This window comes from Melospiza melodia, unplaced genomic scaffold (genome assembly GCF_035770615.1).
Source record: "Melospiza melodia melodia isolate bMelMel2 unplaced genomic scaffold, bMelMel2.pri scaffold_264, whole genome shotgun sequence".
Classification (NCBI taxonomy): domain Eukaryota; kingdom Metazoa; phylum Chordata; class Aves; order Passeriformes; family Passerellidae; genus Melospiza; species Melospiza melodia.
The window spans coordinates 89,902-106,236 of NW_026948586.1; the positions used below are offsets into that span (position 1 = coordinate 89,902).

General features: G+C 56.0%; 1 protein-coding gene across 1 annotated transcript; it reads left to right on the forward strand.

Moving 5' to 3' along the window:
* The first annotated feature begins 80 nt into the window (after positions 1-80).
* On the forward strand, positions 81-10,980 carry SYVN1 (synoviolin 1). The gene is given in 22 exon segments (XM_063182501.1): positions 81-283; positions 780-932; positions 1,200-1,233; positions 1,236-1,291; positions 2,148-2,181; positions 2,184-2,299; positions 3,046-3,097; positions 4,073-4,176; positions 4,252-4,378; positions 4,888-4,987; positions 5,599-5,664; positions 5,786-5,902; positions 6,532-6,551; positions 6,554-6,613; positions 6,616-6,671; positions 6,729-6,750; positions 7,188-7,211; positions 7,303-7,422; positions 8,067-8,207; positions 8,888-9,076; positions 9,799-9,889; positions 10,761-10,980. Coding segments are annotated over 22 exon segments (1,716 nt in total). The 5' UTR covers positions 81-271; the 3' UTR covers positions 10,783-10,980.
* The last annotated feature ends 5,355 nt before the right edge of the window (positions 10,981-16,335 follow it).

A 16,335-nucleotide genomic window follows, 5' to 3' on the forward strand; every position in this document is an offset into this window, starting at 1 on the left:
GACATAGGGGGAGCTGAGGGTTTGGGGACATGGGGGGCTGAGGGGCGTGAGGGGACAGAGGGATAGGGAAGGGGACAGACGGACGTAGGGGGGCATTGAGGGGGACAGACGGACAGACGGACAGGTGCCACCTGGGCACACCAGGTGCCAGCACAGTGTGGGACAGGAACCAGCAGTGACCGAGAGCTCGGTTTAAAAAATCTCATTTAATTATCGCAGGAATCGTTAATGAGCTAAAAAAATCACCTTGGGCCAGCCCCAAACCTCTGGAATGATTTTTGAGGTTAAATGTGAATTACTTTGGGGTTAAACGTGGGTTATTTTGGGTTAAATGTGAATTACTTGGGGTTAAATGTGGGTTATTTTGGGGTTAAATGGGAATTACTTTGGGGTTAAACCCCTGTTTTTGGTGGGTTCCAGGCCAAGGCCATGCTGAGCACAGCCCTGGTCATGGCTGGCAGCCTGAGGGCTGATCCTGTGGTACAATGTGGATTAATTAAGTGTTAAATATTAATTATTTATTATTTTGACCATTTCAGGCCGAGGCCATGCGTGCACAGCCCTGGTCATGGCTGGCAGCCTGAGGGTTGATCTAGGATTACATGTGGATAATTTTTGACAATAAACATTAATTATTTATAATTTTTGTGTGTTCCAGGCCGAGGCCATGCTGTGCACAGCCCTGGTCATGGCTGGCAGCCTGAGGGCTGATCCTGTGGTACAATGTGGATTAATTTAAGTGTTAAATATTAATTATTTATTATTTTTGACCATTTCAGGCCGAGGCCATGCTGTGCACAGCCCTGGTCATGGCTGGCAGCCTGGCTCTCACCACGGCCGTGGTTGCCCATGCCTATTACCTGAAGCACCAGTTCTACCCCACCGTGGTGTACCTGACCAAATCCAGCCCCCAGCATGGCTGTGAGTGCTCTGTTCTCTATTAATTACCCCTAATTAACCCCTCATTAACTGACCAAAGTCCCCCCAGGGTGGGTTTGGGGTACCAGGATCCCCCCAGGATAGGTTTAGGGTCCCAGCCTCCCCCAGGGTGACCCCCAAATCCCATTTTTGGGGTACCAGAACCCCCTCAGGATGGATTTAGGGTCCCAAACCCCCCCGAGTGACCCCAAATCCCATTTTTGGGGTCCCAAACCCCCCAGGGTGACCCCAGTCCATTTTTGGGGTGTCCTGCCCTGCAGGTGCTGTACATCCAGGCCTTTGTGCTCGTGTTCCTGCTGGCAAGTTCATGGGCAAGGTGTTCTTCGGGCAGCTGCGCGCGGCCGAGATGGAGGTGAGAGACTGGGGGGCACTGGGACCCCAAAAAGGGTTTGGGATGATTTGGGGGGGTTTGGGACCCCAAAAAGGGTTTGGGGATGATTTGGGGGAGTTTGGGACACCAAAAAGTGTTTGGGGCTGATTTTGGGGGGAGTTTGGGACACCAAAAAGTGTTTGGGGCTGATTTTGGGGGGAGTTTTGGGCTCCAAAAACTCTTTGGGGCTCATTTAGGGGGACTTTGGGACTCCTAAAGGTCTTTTTAGGGCTGATATTGGGGGCAGTTTTGGATACCAGAAGATTTCTGCTGCTGATTATGGGGGCTTTTGACCCCAGAATGTCTTTGGGGCTGATTTAGGGGGCAGCTTTGGACTCCAGAAAGTCTTTGGGGCTGACTTAGGGGCAGTTTGGGACCCCAGAAAGTCTTTGGGGCTGATTTTAGGGGGTTTTGGTGCCATTTGGGGGCATTTGTTGCCATTTGGAGAGGAATTTATGACCCCAGTAGGGTTCATGGTGCTGATTATGGGGGGATTTTTGACCCCAGAAATTATTTGGGGCTAATTTTGGGGAATTTTGGATCCCAAAAGGTTTTTGGTGCTGATTTTGGGGGGGAATTTGCACCTCGGAAGGCCTTTGGTGCTATTTGGGGGGAGAATTGATGCATTTTAGGGCAGGATTTAAAACCCTGAGAGTCTCTCAGGGCCACTTTGGGTGGGGATTTTGAGCCCCAAGAGTCTTTGGGTCCCAACTATTGGGGTGAATTTTGCCCCCCCAGGGTTTTTGGGGTGGATTTGCCCCCCCAGGGTTTTTGGGGTGCATTCTGGGCCCCGTTTGGGCTCCAGCCTGGGCACCCCCTCCCTGCCTGTGTCCCCCAGCACCTCCTGGAGCGCTCGTGGTACGCGGTGACCGAGACTGCCTGGCCTTCACCGTCTTCAGGGACGACTTCAGCCCGCGCTTCGTCGCCCTCTTCACCCTCCTCCTCTTCCTCAAGTGCTTCCACTGGCTGGCCGAGGACCGCGTGGACTTTGTGAGTGTTGGCAGCAGGGAAAAGAGCTCAAAAAGTGGCCCAGAAAACCCCAAATCCAGCCCAAAAATCAGCCAGGATCAGCCCAGAACCTGCCTGAGAGCAGCACAAAAATAACCCTAAACCAGCCCAAAAACAACCTGAAATCAGCCTGAAAAATAACCCAAAAATAACCTGAAATCAACGTAAACCAACCCAAAAATAACCTTTAATCAACCTGAAAACAACCAAAAATAACCCAAAATCAGCCTAAACCAGCCAAAAATAACCTGAAGTCAACTCAAAACCAACCCAAAAATAACCCCAAATTAATCTGAAAATAAACCCAAAAATAACCGGAAATCAGCATAAACCAGCCCAAAAATAACCCCAAATCAGCCTAAACCAACCCAAACCCAACTGAAAATCAGCTCAAAACTAGCCCAAAAAATAACCCCAAATACTACCCCAAAAATAACCTGAAATCAACCTAAACCAACCAAACCCAACTGAGAATCAGCCCAAAACCAACCCCAAAATATCCCCAAATCAGCTCTAACCAGCCCTAAATCAGCCTAAGCAACCCAAATCCAAACCCAACCCAAAATCAGCCCAAAAACAACCCAAAACCAGCCCAAAAATAACTGAGACACCAAAAAATAGCCAAAACAGCCTGAAACCACCCCAAAAATTTACCCAAACTACCCCAAACAGCCCAAAATGACCCCAACCCCAAGTTTTAATAAAAAATGGAATTTTGCTCCCCGCAGATGGAGAGGAGCCCCAACATCTCGTGGCTGTTCCACTCCGCATCGTCTGTGAGTGCTCCTGGTTTGCATCACTTTGGGGAACACCCAAAAAAACCCCAAAAAACCCCAAAAACAGCCCCAAAAACCAGCCCCAGGGCAGCCGGGCCTGCTGGGGCCTGATAAGCCCAATTAGGGTAATCAGCAGGGTTCGTTAACGAGGGGGGGTGGGGGGAAAACACGGCCTGGATCCGCGGCAAAGTGGGGTGGGGAATGGGATTTGGGGGTTTAGTTCCTGAAACGGGATTTGGGATTTGGGGTAAAAATGGGAATTGGGGATTTATTTCCTAAAGTGGGAAAATGGATTGGGATTTACTGCCTAAAATAAAAAAAAAAAAAAAAAAAAGATTTGGGGATGTGGTTCCCAAAATGGGGATTTAGGGATTTACTGCCTAAAATGGGATTTAGGGATGTGGTTCCTAAAATCAGAAAAATGGGATTTAGGGGTTTACTTCCTAAAATGGAAAAATGGCATTTAGGGATGTGGTTCCTAAAATGGGAAAAATGGGATTTAGGGATAAAAATGGATTTAGGGATTTACTGCCTAAAACGGGATTTAGGGATGTGGTTCCTAAAATCAGGAAAATGGATTTGGGATTTACTTCCTTAAATGGGAAATATGGATTTAGACATGTGGTTCCCAAAGTGGAAAAATGGATCCATTAATTTTTTGGGACCTGTTCGTTTTTTGGGATCTTTTGTTGATTTTTTGGGATTTGTTCATTTTTTGGGACCTGTTCATTTTTTTGGATCCGTTGATTTTTTGGGATCTGTTCAATTTTGGGACCTGTTCATTTTCTGGAATCTTTTGTTGAGTTTTTTGGGCTCTTTTGTTGATTTTTTGGAGTCCGCTTATTTTATGGGATCCGTTCGTCTTTCAGGACCCATTCATTTCTTGGGACCTGTTGATTTTTTGGGATCTTTTGTTGATTTTTTGGGCCCTTCTGTTGATTTTTTGGGCTCTTTTGTTGATTTTTGGTGTCTCTCCCAGCCCTGATGTTCCTCCTGGGCATCCTGGATTTCCTCTTCGTCAGCCACGCCTACCACAGCATCCTGACCCGCGGCGCCTCCGTGCAGCTCGTCTTCGGCTTCGAGGTGGGTTTGGGGGGTCCCGGGGGTCCCAGAGCCTCGCAGGCCGGGGTGTCCAGCTGGCGCCGTCGCTGTCCCCAGTACGCCATCCTGCTGACCATGGTGCTGACCATCTTCATCAAGTACGTGCTGCACTCCATCGACCTGCAGAACGAGAACCCCTGGGACAACAAGGCCGTGTTCATGCTCTACACCGAGCTCTTCACCGGTACGGGGGCGTTAATTAGGCCTTGGTTAACGAGGAGTGAAGTGTTGGGGTGTTGGTTGGTCAATGAAGAGTCAAAGCCTTGGTGGTGCTTGGTTGATCTCCATCAGTCAATGGAGAGTTGAAGTCTTGGTGTTCAGTTGGTTTTGGTTGATGAACAAAGAGTCAAAGTCTTGGTTTCCAACGGGTTTTTGTTCATTAACGAGGACTCGAAGTGCTGGTGTTGAACTGGTCTTGGGGTCAACCAAAACTGGAAGTGTCGGTGGTGTTTGGTTGGTCTGGGTTGATCAACCAAGACTTGCTCAACTGGTCACGCTCAGCTGACCTTTGGTTGTCCCAGAATTGGCCCAGGTGCCTTTGGGGTCCCACCTTGTCACCTCACCTGTCCCAGAATTGGCCCAGGTGCCTTTGGGGTCCCACCTTGTCGCCTCACCTGTCCCAGAATTGGCCCAGGTGCCTTTGGGGTCGCACCTAGTCACTGAGCTGTCCCAGATGTCCCTCTGTGTTCCCAGGGCTGATCAAGGTGCTGCTCTACATGGCCTTCATGACCATCATGATCAAGGTGCACACCTTCCCGCTCTTCGCCATCCGCCCCATGTACCTGGCCATGAGGTGAGGCCGCGTGTGGGGGACCCGGTGCTCATCCTGGTCCTGATCCCAGTCCTGATCCTGATCCCAGTCCTGATCCCATCCACATCGCAATCCTCATCCTGATCCCATCCTGATCCCAGTCCTGATCCTGATCCCATTCTGATCCCATCCTGATCCCATCCCAGTCCTGATCCTGATCCCATCCTGATCCCATCCCAGTCCTGATCCCATCCACATCGCAATCCTCATCCTGATCCCATTCTGATCCCATCCTGATCCCATCTCAATCCTGTCCCATCCCGATCCCAGACCTGATCTTGATCCCATCCCAATCCCATCCCAGTCTTGATCCTGATCCTGATCTCAGTCCCTCTCCAATCCCGATCCCATCCCAAGCCTGATCCTGATCCTGATCCCATCCCAGTCCTGCTCCCAATCTCGATCCATCCATCCTGATCCTGATCCCAATCTGATCTTGATCCCATCCAATCTTCATCCTGATCCCATCCCAATTCCGATCCCAATCCCAATCCCGATCCTGATGCAATCCTGATCTCGATTCCAATCCCATTCCCATCCCAATCCCCATCCCAATCCCACCCCGATCCCAATCCAACCCGTTTTCCCCTCAGGCAGTTCAAGAAGGCCGTCACGGACGCCATCATGTCCCGCCGGGCCATCCGCAACATGAACACGCTGTGAGTGCCTGATTCCCCCAAAGACCCCAAAGAAAACCCCAAAACCCGTGTGCATCCACCCCTAAAACCCCAGCTGTGTTTTTTGGGATCGGCTGTGGATTTTGGGGTTCCCCTGGCGCAGGTACCCCGACGCCACGGCCGAGGAGCTGCAGGCCATGGACAACGTGTGCATCATCTGCCGTGAGGAGATGGTGACGGGCGCCAAGCGCCTGCCCTGCAACCACATCTTCCACACCAGGTGCCATTTGGGGCATTCTGGGATTTGGGCTGGTGCTGGGGATTTTGGGATGGTTTTGGGGGTGGTTTTGGGGGGTCACTGCCACAGCTCTGCCAGCCTGCAACGGCAGTCCTGATCCTGATCCCAGTTCCAATCCTGATCCCATCCTGATCCCAATCCTCATCCTGATCCCAGTCCTGATACTGATCTCATCTCCATTCCAATCCCATCCCAATCCCAGCGCTGCAGTGGCAGTTAATGAGGTCATTAGTTAACTCAGGATTAATTAATATGGGTTCATTAGTGGGGAAGGGTTAAACTCCATTGGGTGGATCAGAGGGACATGGAGGGGTCTCGGGGGGGCCAATTAATTAACGGAAATTAATTAACGGGTTAATTACCGCCAGGGGAATAGAGCAGCAGGGGTTTTGGGGTGGCACTGATGAAGGGGTTAATTATGGGGTTAATGAAGGGGTTGATTAACCCTTCAGCTGCCTGTGCTCATGGTTCCAGTGGGCAGCAGACAGGGGGCCAACAGTGAACAAGGGGGGAATTAAATAACGGGTTATTATGGCCAGGGGAATAAAGCAGGGGGGTTTTGCGGGGTGGCATTAATTGAGGTATTAATTAGGGTGTTATTAACCCCTCAGCTGCCTGCGCTCCTGGTTCCAGCGCAGCAGACGTGCCCCACGTGCCGCATGGACGTGCTCAGGGCATCGCTGCCCCCACAGCCGCCCCGGAGGCTCCGGCACCGGCACCGGCAGCGCCGGCACAGCCCCCGAAACTGTGAGTGGGACAGACGGACAGACAGATGGGGAGGGACAGATGGACAGGGGGACAGGGGGAGGCACCAGCACAGCCCCCGAACTGTGAGTGGGACAGACGGACAGACAGATGGGGAGGGGACAGATGGACAGGGGAACAGGGGGAGGCACCGGCAGCGCCAGCACAGCCCCGAACTGTGAGTGGGACGGACGGACCAGACAGGGGACAAAGGGACAGGGAGAGGACAAAAGGACAGAGAAGGAGAGGCCCCGTGCACAGCCTGGGCTGTTTCCCCCTGGACATCCCAGTGTGGGAATTCCCTCAGTGCCTTCCCACAGTGCCATCCCAACAGTGCCATCCCAACAGTGCCATCCCAGCCTGGCACATTTCTCCCATTCCCTTTGGGGTCGGGATTTGGGAATTGCAGCTCCCATCTCTGCCCTGTCCCTGCAGTTCCCCAGGCACGTTCCCGTTCTGGCCGTTCCCTTTGGGGTCAGGATTTGGGATTTCTGCCTCTCTCAGCTTTGCTCTCTCCCCACAGTTCCCCAGGGGCTGCTGCCCCCGTTCCCCCCGGGCACGTTGGGGTCGGGATTTGGGAATTGCAGCTCTCCCATCTCTGCCCTGTCCCTGCAGTTCCCCAGGGGCTGCTCCCTCCCTTCCCCCGGGCATGTTCCCGTTCTGGCCGCCCGTGGGGCCCTTCCCGCCCGGCCCCGGCCCCGCTGCCCCGGCCCAGCCTGGCACTGACGGAGCTGCCGCGGCTGCTGGAGCTGCTCCTGGTGAGTCCAGCCTGAATCCCATCCGAATCCCACCCCGAATCCCACCCTGAATCCCACCCCGAATCCCATCCGAATCCCAGCCCGAATCCCACCCTGAATCCCAGCCCGAATCCCACCCTGAATCCCATCTGAATCCCACCCTGAATCCAGCCTGAATCCCAGCCCGAATCCCACCCTGAATCCCATCTGAATCCCACCCCGAATCCCACCTCAAATCCATCTGAAACCCACCCCAAATCCCACCCCAAATCCCACCCCAAATCCCATCCTGCCCCTTTTCACACCCCAAATCCCCCAAACCCAACTCCCTCTCTTTCCCCACCCAAACCCCCATTATTTCCCACCCCCAAACCCCATTTCCCACCCCCAAACCCCCATTTCCCACCCCCAAACCCCCATTTCCCACCCCCAAACCCCCATTATTTCCCACCCCAAACCCCATTTCCCACCCCCAAACCCCCCATTTCCCACCCCCCAAACCCCCCATTTCCCACCCCAAACACCCCCATTTCCACCCCCAAACCCCCATTTCCCACCCCAAAACCCCATTTCCCACCCCCAAACCCCCATTTCCCACCCCAAACCCCCATTATTTCCCACCCCAAACCCCCCATTTCCCACCCCAATCCCTGTCTGTCCCGCAGGTTCCCGTCCCGGTTCTGGTCCCGGTTCTGGTCCCGGTGCCGTTCCCGGTGCCGCGGGGTCGGAGCCGGGCGGGGCCGGGGCGGTGCCGGGGCTGCCGCTGCCCCCGCCATGGGTGGGGATGCCCTGGCCGCCGCTCTTCGGTAGGAACGGGCATTGGATTGGGCATTTTGGGATTTGGGGATTGGGGAATTGGGGATTGTGGGGTTTGGGGTTTGGGGAATTGGGATTGGGGATTTTGGAATTGTGGAATTGGAGATTTGGGGTTGGGAATGGGGTTTTTGGCATTGGGGAATTAGGAATTGGGGATTGGGGATGTTTGGGTTGGGAATTTGGGGTTGGGGGTTTGGGGTTTGGGGATTGGGAATTGGGATTGGGGATTTGGGGAATTGGATTGGGGATTTGGGATTTGGGATTGGGGATTTTGGAATTGTGGAATTGGAGATTTGGGGTGGAATGGGGGTTTTGGGATTGGGGATTTGGGGATTGGGATTTGGGAATTGGGGATTGGGGATGTTGGGTTGGGAATTTGGGGGTTGGGGATTTGGGGGTTTGGGAACTAGGGATTTGGGGTTTGGGGATTGGGGGTTTGGGGATTTGGGAATTCAGGAATTTGGGATTTGGAAATTTGGGGGCTTGGGATCCCAGGACTGGGAATTTGGGAATTGGTTGAATTTGGGATTTGGCTGAATCCCCCATCACCAGGGGTGCCCCCCATGCCGGTGATCTGGGGTTTGGGAATTTGCTAATTTGGGATCTGGGGGATCTCAGGGCTGGGAATTGGGGGTCCCAGGCTGACCCCCTGTGTGCCCCCCGTCGCCAGGGGTGCCCCCCATGCCCGTGCCCCCCGCCGGCTTCGCGGGGCTGACGGAGGAGGAGCTGCGGGCCATGGAGGGGCACGAGCGGCAGCACCTGGAGGCGCGGCTGCAGTGCCTGCACAACATCCACACCCTGCTGGACGCCGCCATGCTGCAGATCAACCAGTACCTGGGCGTGCTGGCCACCATCGGGTACTGGGGGGGACTGGGAGGACTGGGGGGGACTGGGAGGGACTGGGAACACTGGGAATGGACTGGGAGAGACTGGGAATGGACTGGGGGGGACTGGAATGGACTGGGAGGGACTGGGAATGGACTGGGGGGGACTGGGGATGGACTGGGGGGGACTGGGGATGGACTGGGGGGACTGGGGATGGACTGGGGGGACTGGGACGGACTGGGGGGGACTGGGACAGACTGGGAATGGACTGGGAGGGACTGGGGGGGACTGGGAATGGACTGGGGGGGACTGGGAATGGACTGGGGGGGACTGGGGATGGACTGGGGGGGACTGGGACGGACTGGGGGGGACTGGGACGGACTGGGATGGACTGGGACAGACTGGGAATGGACTGGGGGGGACTGGAATGGACTGGAAGAGACTGGGGGGGACTGGGATGGGACTGGGGGGGACTGGGACAGACTGGGAATGGACTGGGAGGGACTGGGGATGGACTGGGAGGGACTGGGGATGGACTGGGAGGGACTGGGAACACTGGGAATGGACTGGGGGAGACTGAGAGCACTGGGATTGACTGGGATGGACTGGGAGCACTGGGAATGGACCGGAATGAACTGGAGGCACTGGGAGCACTGGGAGGGACTGGAATGAACTGGAGCACTGGGAGGGCTCAGTGCTCCCCACCCCCCCTCCCCCCCCTTGGGGTGACTCCCGTGCCCCCCCCCCCCCCCCCCCCAGGACCCCCGAGGCGCCCCCCGGCCGCCCCCCCCCCCGCGAGACCCCCCCGGAGGAGCCCCGGGACCCTCGGGAGCCACCGGAGCCAGCGGTGAGAGAGAGCCATGAACTGGGATGAACTGGATGAACTGGGATAAACTGGGATGCGCTGGGATGAGCTGGGATGAACTGGGATGAGGTGGGATGAACTGGGATAAACTGGGATGAACTGGGATGAGCTGGGATAAACTGGGATGCACTGGGATGAGCTGGGATGAACTGGGATGAGCTGGGATGAACTGGGATAAACTGGGATGAACTGGGATGAACTGGATGAACTGGGATGAGCTGGGATAAACTGGGATAAACTGGGATAAACTGGGATGAACTGGGATGAACTGGGATGAACTGGATGCACTGGGATGAGCTGGGATGAACTGGGATGCACTGGGATGAACTGGGCTGAACTGGGATGAACTGGGATGAGCTGGGATAAACTGGGATGCACTGGGATGAGCTGGGATGAACTGGGATAAACTGGGATGAACTGGGGCTGAAATGGTGCTCAACTGGGATAAACTGGCCTGAACTGGCTGAACTGAGTTAAACTGGGGGTGAACTAGGTTGAACTGGGCTAAACTGGTGGTGAACTGGGCTGAACTGGGGCTGAACTGGGTTAAGCTGGGGCTGAATTGGGTTAAACTGGGCTGAACTGGATAAAACTGGTGACGAAATGGGTCAAACTGGGTTAAACTGGTACAAACTGATCCAAATCGGCTGTGCCCTGGTGCAAACTGGGTTAAACTGGTTTTGCCCCGTGTTAAACTGGGACAAACTGGTTTTGCACTGAGTTAAACTGGTGCAAACTGGGTTAAACTGGTTGTGTCCTGTGTTAAACTGGTCCAAACCGGTGCAAACTGGTTCTGCACTGGTTTGAACCGGCCCAAACCGGTTCAAGCCGGCCGCCCCCGGTGTCCCCGCAGATGCGGCCCCCGCCGAGGATGAGGAGGAGGCCGAAGGCGCCGAGGAGCCCCGGGAGGGCCCCGAGCCCCCCGGAGGGCCCCGACACGGCCGAGCTGCGGCGGCGGCGCCTGCAGAGGCTGGGGACCCCCCCCGCCGACCGGGACCCCCGGAAATGACCCAAAACCTCCCCAAAACTGAACCGGGACCCCCAAAACCTCCCAAAAACTGAACCGGGACCCCCCAAAATCTCCCCAAAACTGAACTGGGACCCACCCCCCCCCCCCCCCCCCACTGACCGGGACCCCCCCCAAATCTCCCCAGGACCCCCCAAAACCCCCAAAAACTGACCCGGGACCTCCAAAAACCAACCCAAAACTGAACGAGGACCCCCCCTCCACTGACCAGGACCCCCAAAACTGAACCGGGACCCCCCCAAAATCTCCCCAGAACCCCCCCAAAACTGAACCGGGACTCCCCCCACTGACCGGGACCCCCCCCCACTGACCAGGACCCCCCAAAACCCCCAAAATCTCCTCAAAACTGAATCCACGACCTCCCAAAAACCAACCCTGACCCCCCTACACTGACCAGGATCCCCCAAAACCCCCAAAAATCTCCCCAAACTGACCCGGGACCCCCCCCACTGACTGGGACCCCCCAAACTGTCCCAAGATTCCCCCAGGACCCCCCTCCCACCTGCCCCGCCCCATTTCCCCAGCCCCTGACCCCTCTGCCCTCCCTTTTCCCTCTGTTTGCCCCCATTTTTTCCCAATTTCCCCCAATTTTTCCTCATTCCTCTCCATTTTTCCCAACTTACCTCAATTTTTCCCCAATTTCCTCTCATTTTCCCTCTATTTTTCCCCACTTTCCCCCAATTTCCCCTCTCCCCCAAGCCAGGGCCGGGGTCCCTTGTTGTTCCCAATGGGAATTTTGGGGTCCCCCTTGGGATTTTGGGGGAAATTGCCCCGGATTTGGGTCCTGCCCGTGGGAATTTCATGATTTTCCCAGGAAAATCTGGGAATTTTTGGGTCCCCTCCATGGAATTTCGGGGTTCCCCTGGAATTTTGGGAATTCTGCCCCCTCCCCATTAACAGTATTAAGCCCAACCCCCCCCCCCACCCAAACTGGTCTGTACTGGTTTGTACTGGTGGGAGCTGCAGTTTCTCGCTGACTTTTGCCCAATTCCGGGCGCTTTCGGCCAGACCCGGCCGCGCCCCAGTGCCTCTGGAACCCAAATTCTCAGGGAAAAACCAAAACTCCAAAACCCCACGGCCGGAATCGACGCAAACGGCGCCTTTTGCACCCAAACCTGGGGCTTTGGGGGGGAGTTTTGGGGCAAAAAGGAGCCAATTGGGATTTTCAGCTTTGAGGCAGATTTTTTTTTTGTGTTTTTTGCTTTCATTTTTCGGGTTTTAGCCCCAGCTTTGAGTGGCTTGATGAGGAATTTGCAATAACGCAGTGACGCCGCTTTGGGGAGTTGATTTGAACCCTTTTGTGTTGTTTTTTGCCCATTTTGAGCCAAAATCATCATTTCTTTGGGTCTGTTTGAGGGTTTTTTTGGGTGAATTCCTTTCAATTGCCTCGTTTTGGGTGTGGTTGCTTTGAGCTGGGGTGAAGGGGGGAGGGGATGACCCGGGGGATCTCTGGACCCCCAAAATCGCTCCTTTTCCCCCGAAGCGGTGGCGGAATTATTTAATTTGTAAAATAATGTACAAATTTTTACCAGCTCCGGTTGTAAATACAAATAAAAATTGCAGTAAAGCTCGGCTCCTCCCCGCCGCTTGGGGGCGCTCTGCGGCGCCGAGTCTCTATGGTTCACTGAGTCTCTGTGGCGCTCAGCATAGACACACCCGCCTGTACTGGTTTATATGGTTGGTTACATTAGTGCGGCGCTCCCCGTACTGATTGTATACTGGTTTATATTGCTTTATACTGGGTTTTCTTCAGTGTGGCCGCTCCGGTTTCTGCTTCCTGTCTCTACGGTAATGGCGGCGGCAGCGGAAGCCGCTCTGGCGGTCGGGCTCATCTCTATGGTTCTCCCGCCCTCCCCTCAGAGTGTCTGTGGTGGCTCAGCCATAGAGACATCCACAGAGACCCCCGCTTGTTCTGGTTTATAATGGTTTTGCACCGCCACAGTCTGTGCGGTTGGTGCGGCCCCTCCCCTACTGGTTTATACTGGTTTATACTGGTTTATACTGGTGTTTTCCCCGCTGGGTCGCTCTGGTTTCTCCTTCCTGTGTCTGTGGCCATGGCGGCGGCAGCGGAAGCCGCTCTGCCCGCTGGGGGCCGTCTCTATGGTTCTCCCTCCGCCGTTACTCGTCTATGGCGGCGGCGCTCCGGTTCCTCCCGCCCGCCAGGCGGCGCCGCCTCCCGGGGCCGCTCGGTGCCGCCACATCCGGGTGCCGCGCGGAGCGATGCGGCCGAGGGGCCCGAGGAGGGAGCCGGGGCTCCGCGGGCTCCGGGGAGGCGATGGACGGGGACGGGGACAGCGGTGAGAGCGCGGGGGCGCCCGGGGGGGAGGACCGGGGGCGCTGCGGGTGAGGTGGGGGCGCAGGGGCCGCCATGGAGGCGGGGGCTGAGGGAGCTCCGGGGGGAATTGGGGCGGCTGAGGGGGATTGGGATGAGGGAGGGAGAGATCTGAGGGGGCTTTGGGGGGACTGAGGGGATTTGGGGGCTCTGAGGGGATTTTGGAGAGTCTGAGGGTGTTTGAGGGGCGAGGGGGAGTGAGGTCTGAGGGGATTTGAGGGGATTTTGGGGAGTCTGAGGGGATTTTGGGGGTTTGAGGCGATTTGGGGATTGTTTGAGAGAATTTTGGGGCTCTGAGGAGATTTTGGGAGCGGTTGATGGAATTTGGGCACTCTGAAGATATCTCGGAGAGTCTGAGAATATTTTGATGGAATTTGAGGGTGTTTGATGGGATTTTGGAGCTCTGAGATGATTTGGGGTCTCTGAGGGAATTTGGGGGCACTGGCGATATTGGGGCGAGGAAGGGGACGAGATCTGAAGGGATCTGGGGGGTTCTGAGGGGATTTTGAGGGGTCTTTGAGGGAATTTGGGGCTGTTTGATGGGATTTGGGGCCTCTGAGGGGATTTTGGCACTCTGAGGAGATTTTGGGGGCTCTGAGGGGAGGGGTCACGAATCCTTGGTTGGGGATAATTTGGGGAGGGGGTCAGACCCCCCCCTCCCCCCCATTTAACCGTGCCCCTCTCCCCGTTTCTTTTAGCCCCCCCGGCCGAGCCGCCCCCGCCCGCTCCCCTGATCCCGGTCCCGATCCCAATCCAGATCCTGATCCCGATCCCGGTACCGGAGCTGACCCCGATCCCGATCCCCGGTCCCTGTACCGATCCCGATCCCGCTCCCTGTACCGATCCCGATCCCGGTCCCTGTACCGATCCCAATCCCGGTCCCGGTCCCGGTGCGGCCCCTCCGCCCCCGTCAGCCCCGAACGGAGGCCCCCCCGCCCCCCGCGGAGCCGCCCCCTCAGGAGCCGCCGCCGTTCCCGCCCGAGTTCCAGCGGCTCTGGGGCGCGGCCCAGGGCAGCCCGCACGACTTCGGGGCCTGGACCGAGCTGCTGGCCTACGTGGAGCAGGAGGTGAGCCTGGCCTGGGGACCCCAGACCCATTAATGACCCTCGAGCTGCTGGCATACGTGGAGCGGGAGGTGAGCCTGGTCTGGGACCCAGACCCATTAATGACACCCCAGACCCATTAATGACCCCTCGAGCTGCTGGCGTACATGGAGCAGGAGGTGAGCACGGGACCCCAGACCCGTTTGTGACACCCCAGACCCGTTAGTGGTCCCCCCTCTTCCCCCAAACCCCCGTATATCATTTCTAAACCCCCAATTTCCTCTCTAAATCCCCAAATTTCCCCTCTAAACCCCATTTCTCCCCTCCAGGAGCTGCTGGAGGCCGCCCGCCCGCGCCTTCGACGCGTTCTTCCAGCGCTACCCGTACTGCTACGGCTACTGGCGCAAGTACGCCGAGCTGGAGCGGCGCCTGGGCAGCGCCCGCAGCGCTCAGCAGGTGGGGCCTTCTTCTGAGCTTTTGGGGTTCAATTCCCCTTTTTTCCCAAAGTTCTGGGGTTAAAATCCCTTTTTTTCCTGAGATTTTGGGGCTTAAATCCCAATTTTTCCTGATTTTTTGGGGTTAAAATCTTATTTTTTCCTGTTTTTTTTTGGGTTTAAAATCCTGGTTTTTTCCTGATTTTTCTGAGGGTTAAACTCCCACTTTTTTCCTGATTTTTAGGGAGCAAAATAATTTTGGTTTTTTTTTGGGGGGGGGGGGGGGGGGTTTAAAATCCCTCTCTTTTCCTGAGGTTTTGCGGAGGAAAATCCCCAATTTTTTTTCCCCGAGTTTGGGGGACGAAAATCTCCATTTCTCTAGGCAGGGAGGGGCAGTGTGGGAACCCAGTGTGCCAGATGTGCCCAAGTGTGTCCAGGTTATCTCAGGTGTGCCCAGGTGTATCTCAGGTGTGCCCAGGTGTATCTCAGGTGACCCAGGTGTAACTCAGGTGTGCCCAGGTGTATCTCAGGTGTATCCCAGGTGACCCAGGTGTACCCAGGTGTATCTCAGGTGTACCCCAGGTGACCCAGGTGTGTCCCCCCAGGTTCTGGAGCGGGGCCTGCAGTCCATCCCCCTGAGCCTGGAGCTGTGGCTGCACTACATCAGCCTGCTGCAGAGCTCGCTGGACCCCGCGCGGCCCGAGAGCGCCCAGCGCGTCCGGGGGTGAGTGAGTGAGGGGAAACATCCACTGGGAAATCTTGGGAATGTCCCTGGGAAATCCTGGGAATATCCCTGGGAATGTCCCAGCGTTGTCCAGAAATGATCCTGGGAACGAGCCCGGGCTTGTCCTGGGAACATCCCCCCCTTTTGCCAGGATTCTTTCCCCCATTTTCCCAGTCATCCTTCCTGCTTTTTCCTGGGATTTTCCCCCCTTTCCCAGAATTCTTCTCCCCCTTCTCCCAGGATTTTTTCTCCTCCTTTTCCCAGTATCTCCCCCCATTTCCCAGTATTCTCCCCCTCCTTTCCCCGGGATTTTTTCCCCCTTTTCCCTGGGATTCTCTCCTTCCATTTCCCGGGATTCCTCCTCTCTTTTCCCTAGATTTCCCCTCCTGTTTCCTGGGATTCTCCCCCCCCTTTTCCCGGGATTCTCCCTCCCCATCTCCCAGTTTTTCCCCCCTTTCCCGGTCTGCCCGGTGACCCCGTGTCCCCCCAGGGCGTTCGAGGCGGCGCTGGCGGCGGCGGGGATGGATTTCCGCTCGGACAAACTCTGGGAATCGTACGTGGAGTGGGAGCGGGAGCGCGGCGACCTGCGGGCGGTGACGGCCATCTACGACCGCCTGCTGTCCATGCCCACGCAGCTCTACAGCCACCACTGGAGAGGTGGGGAAACACCGGGGAAACACCTGGAATTCCAAGGGAAAACACCTGGAATTCACTGGGAATTCACTGGGAAAACACTGGGAATTCACTGGGAAAATACTGGGAAAATAGCCAGGAATTCCATGGGGAAACACCGGGAATTCACTGGGAAAACAGTGGGAAAATGGCAGGAATTCACTGCAAATTCCATGGGAAAACACCGGGAATTCTA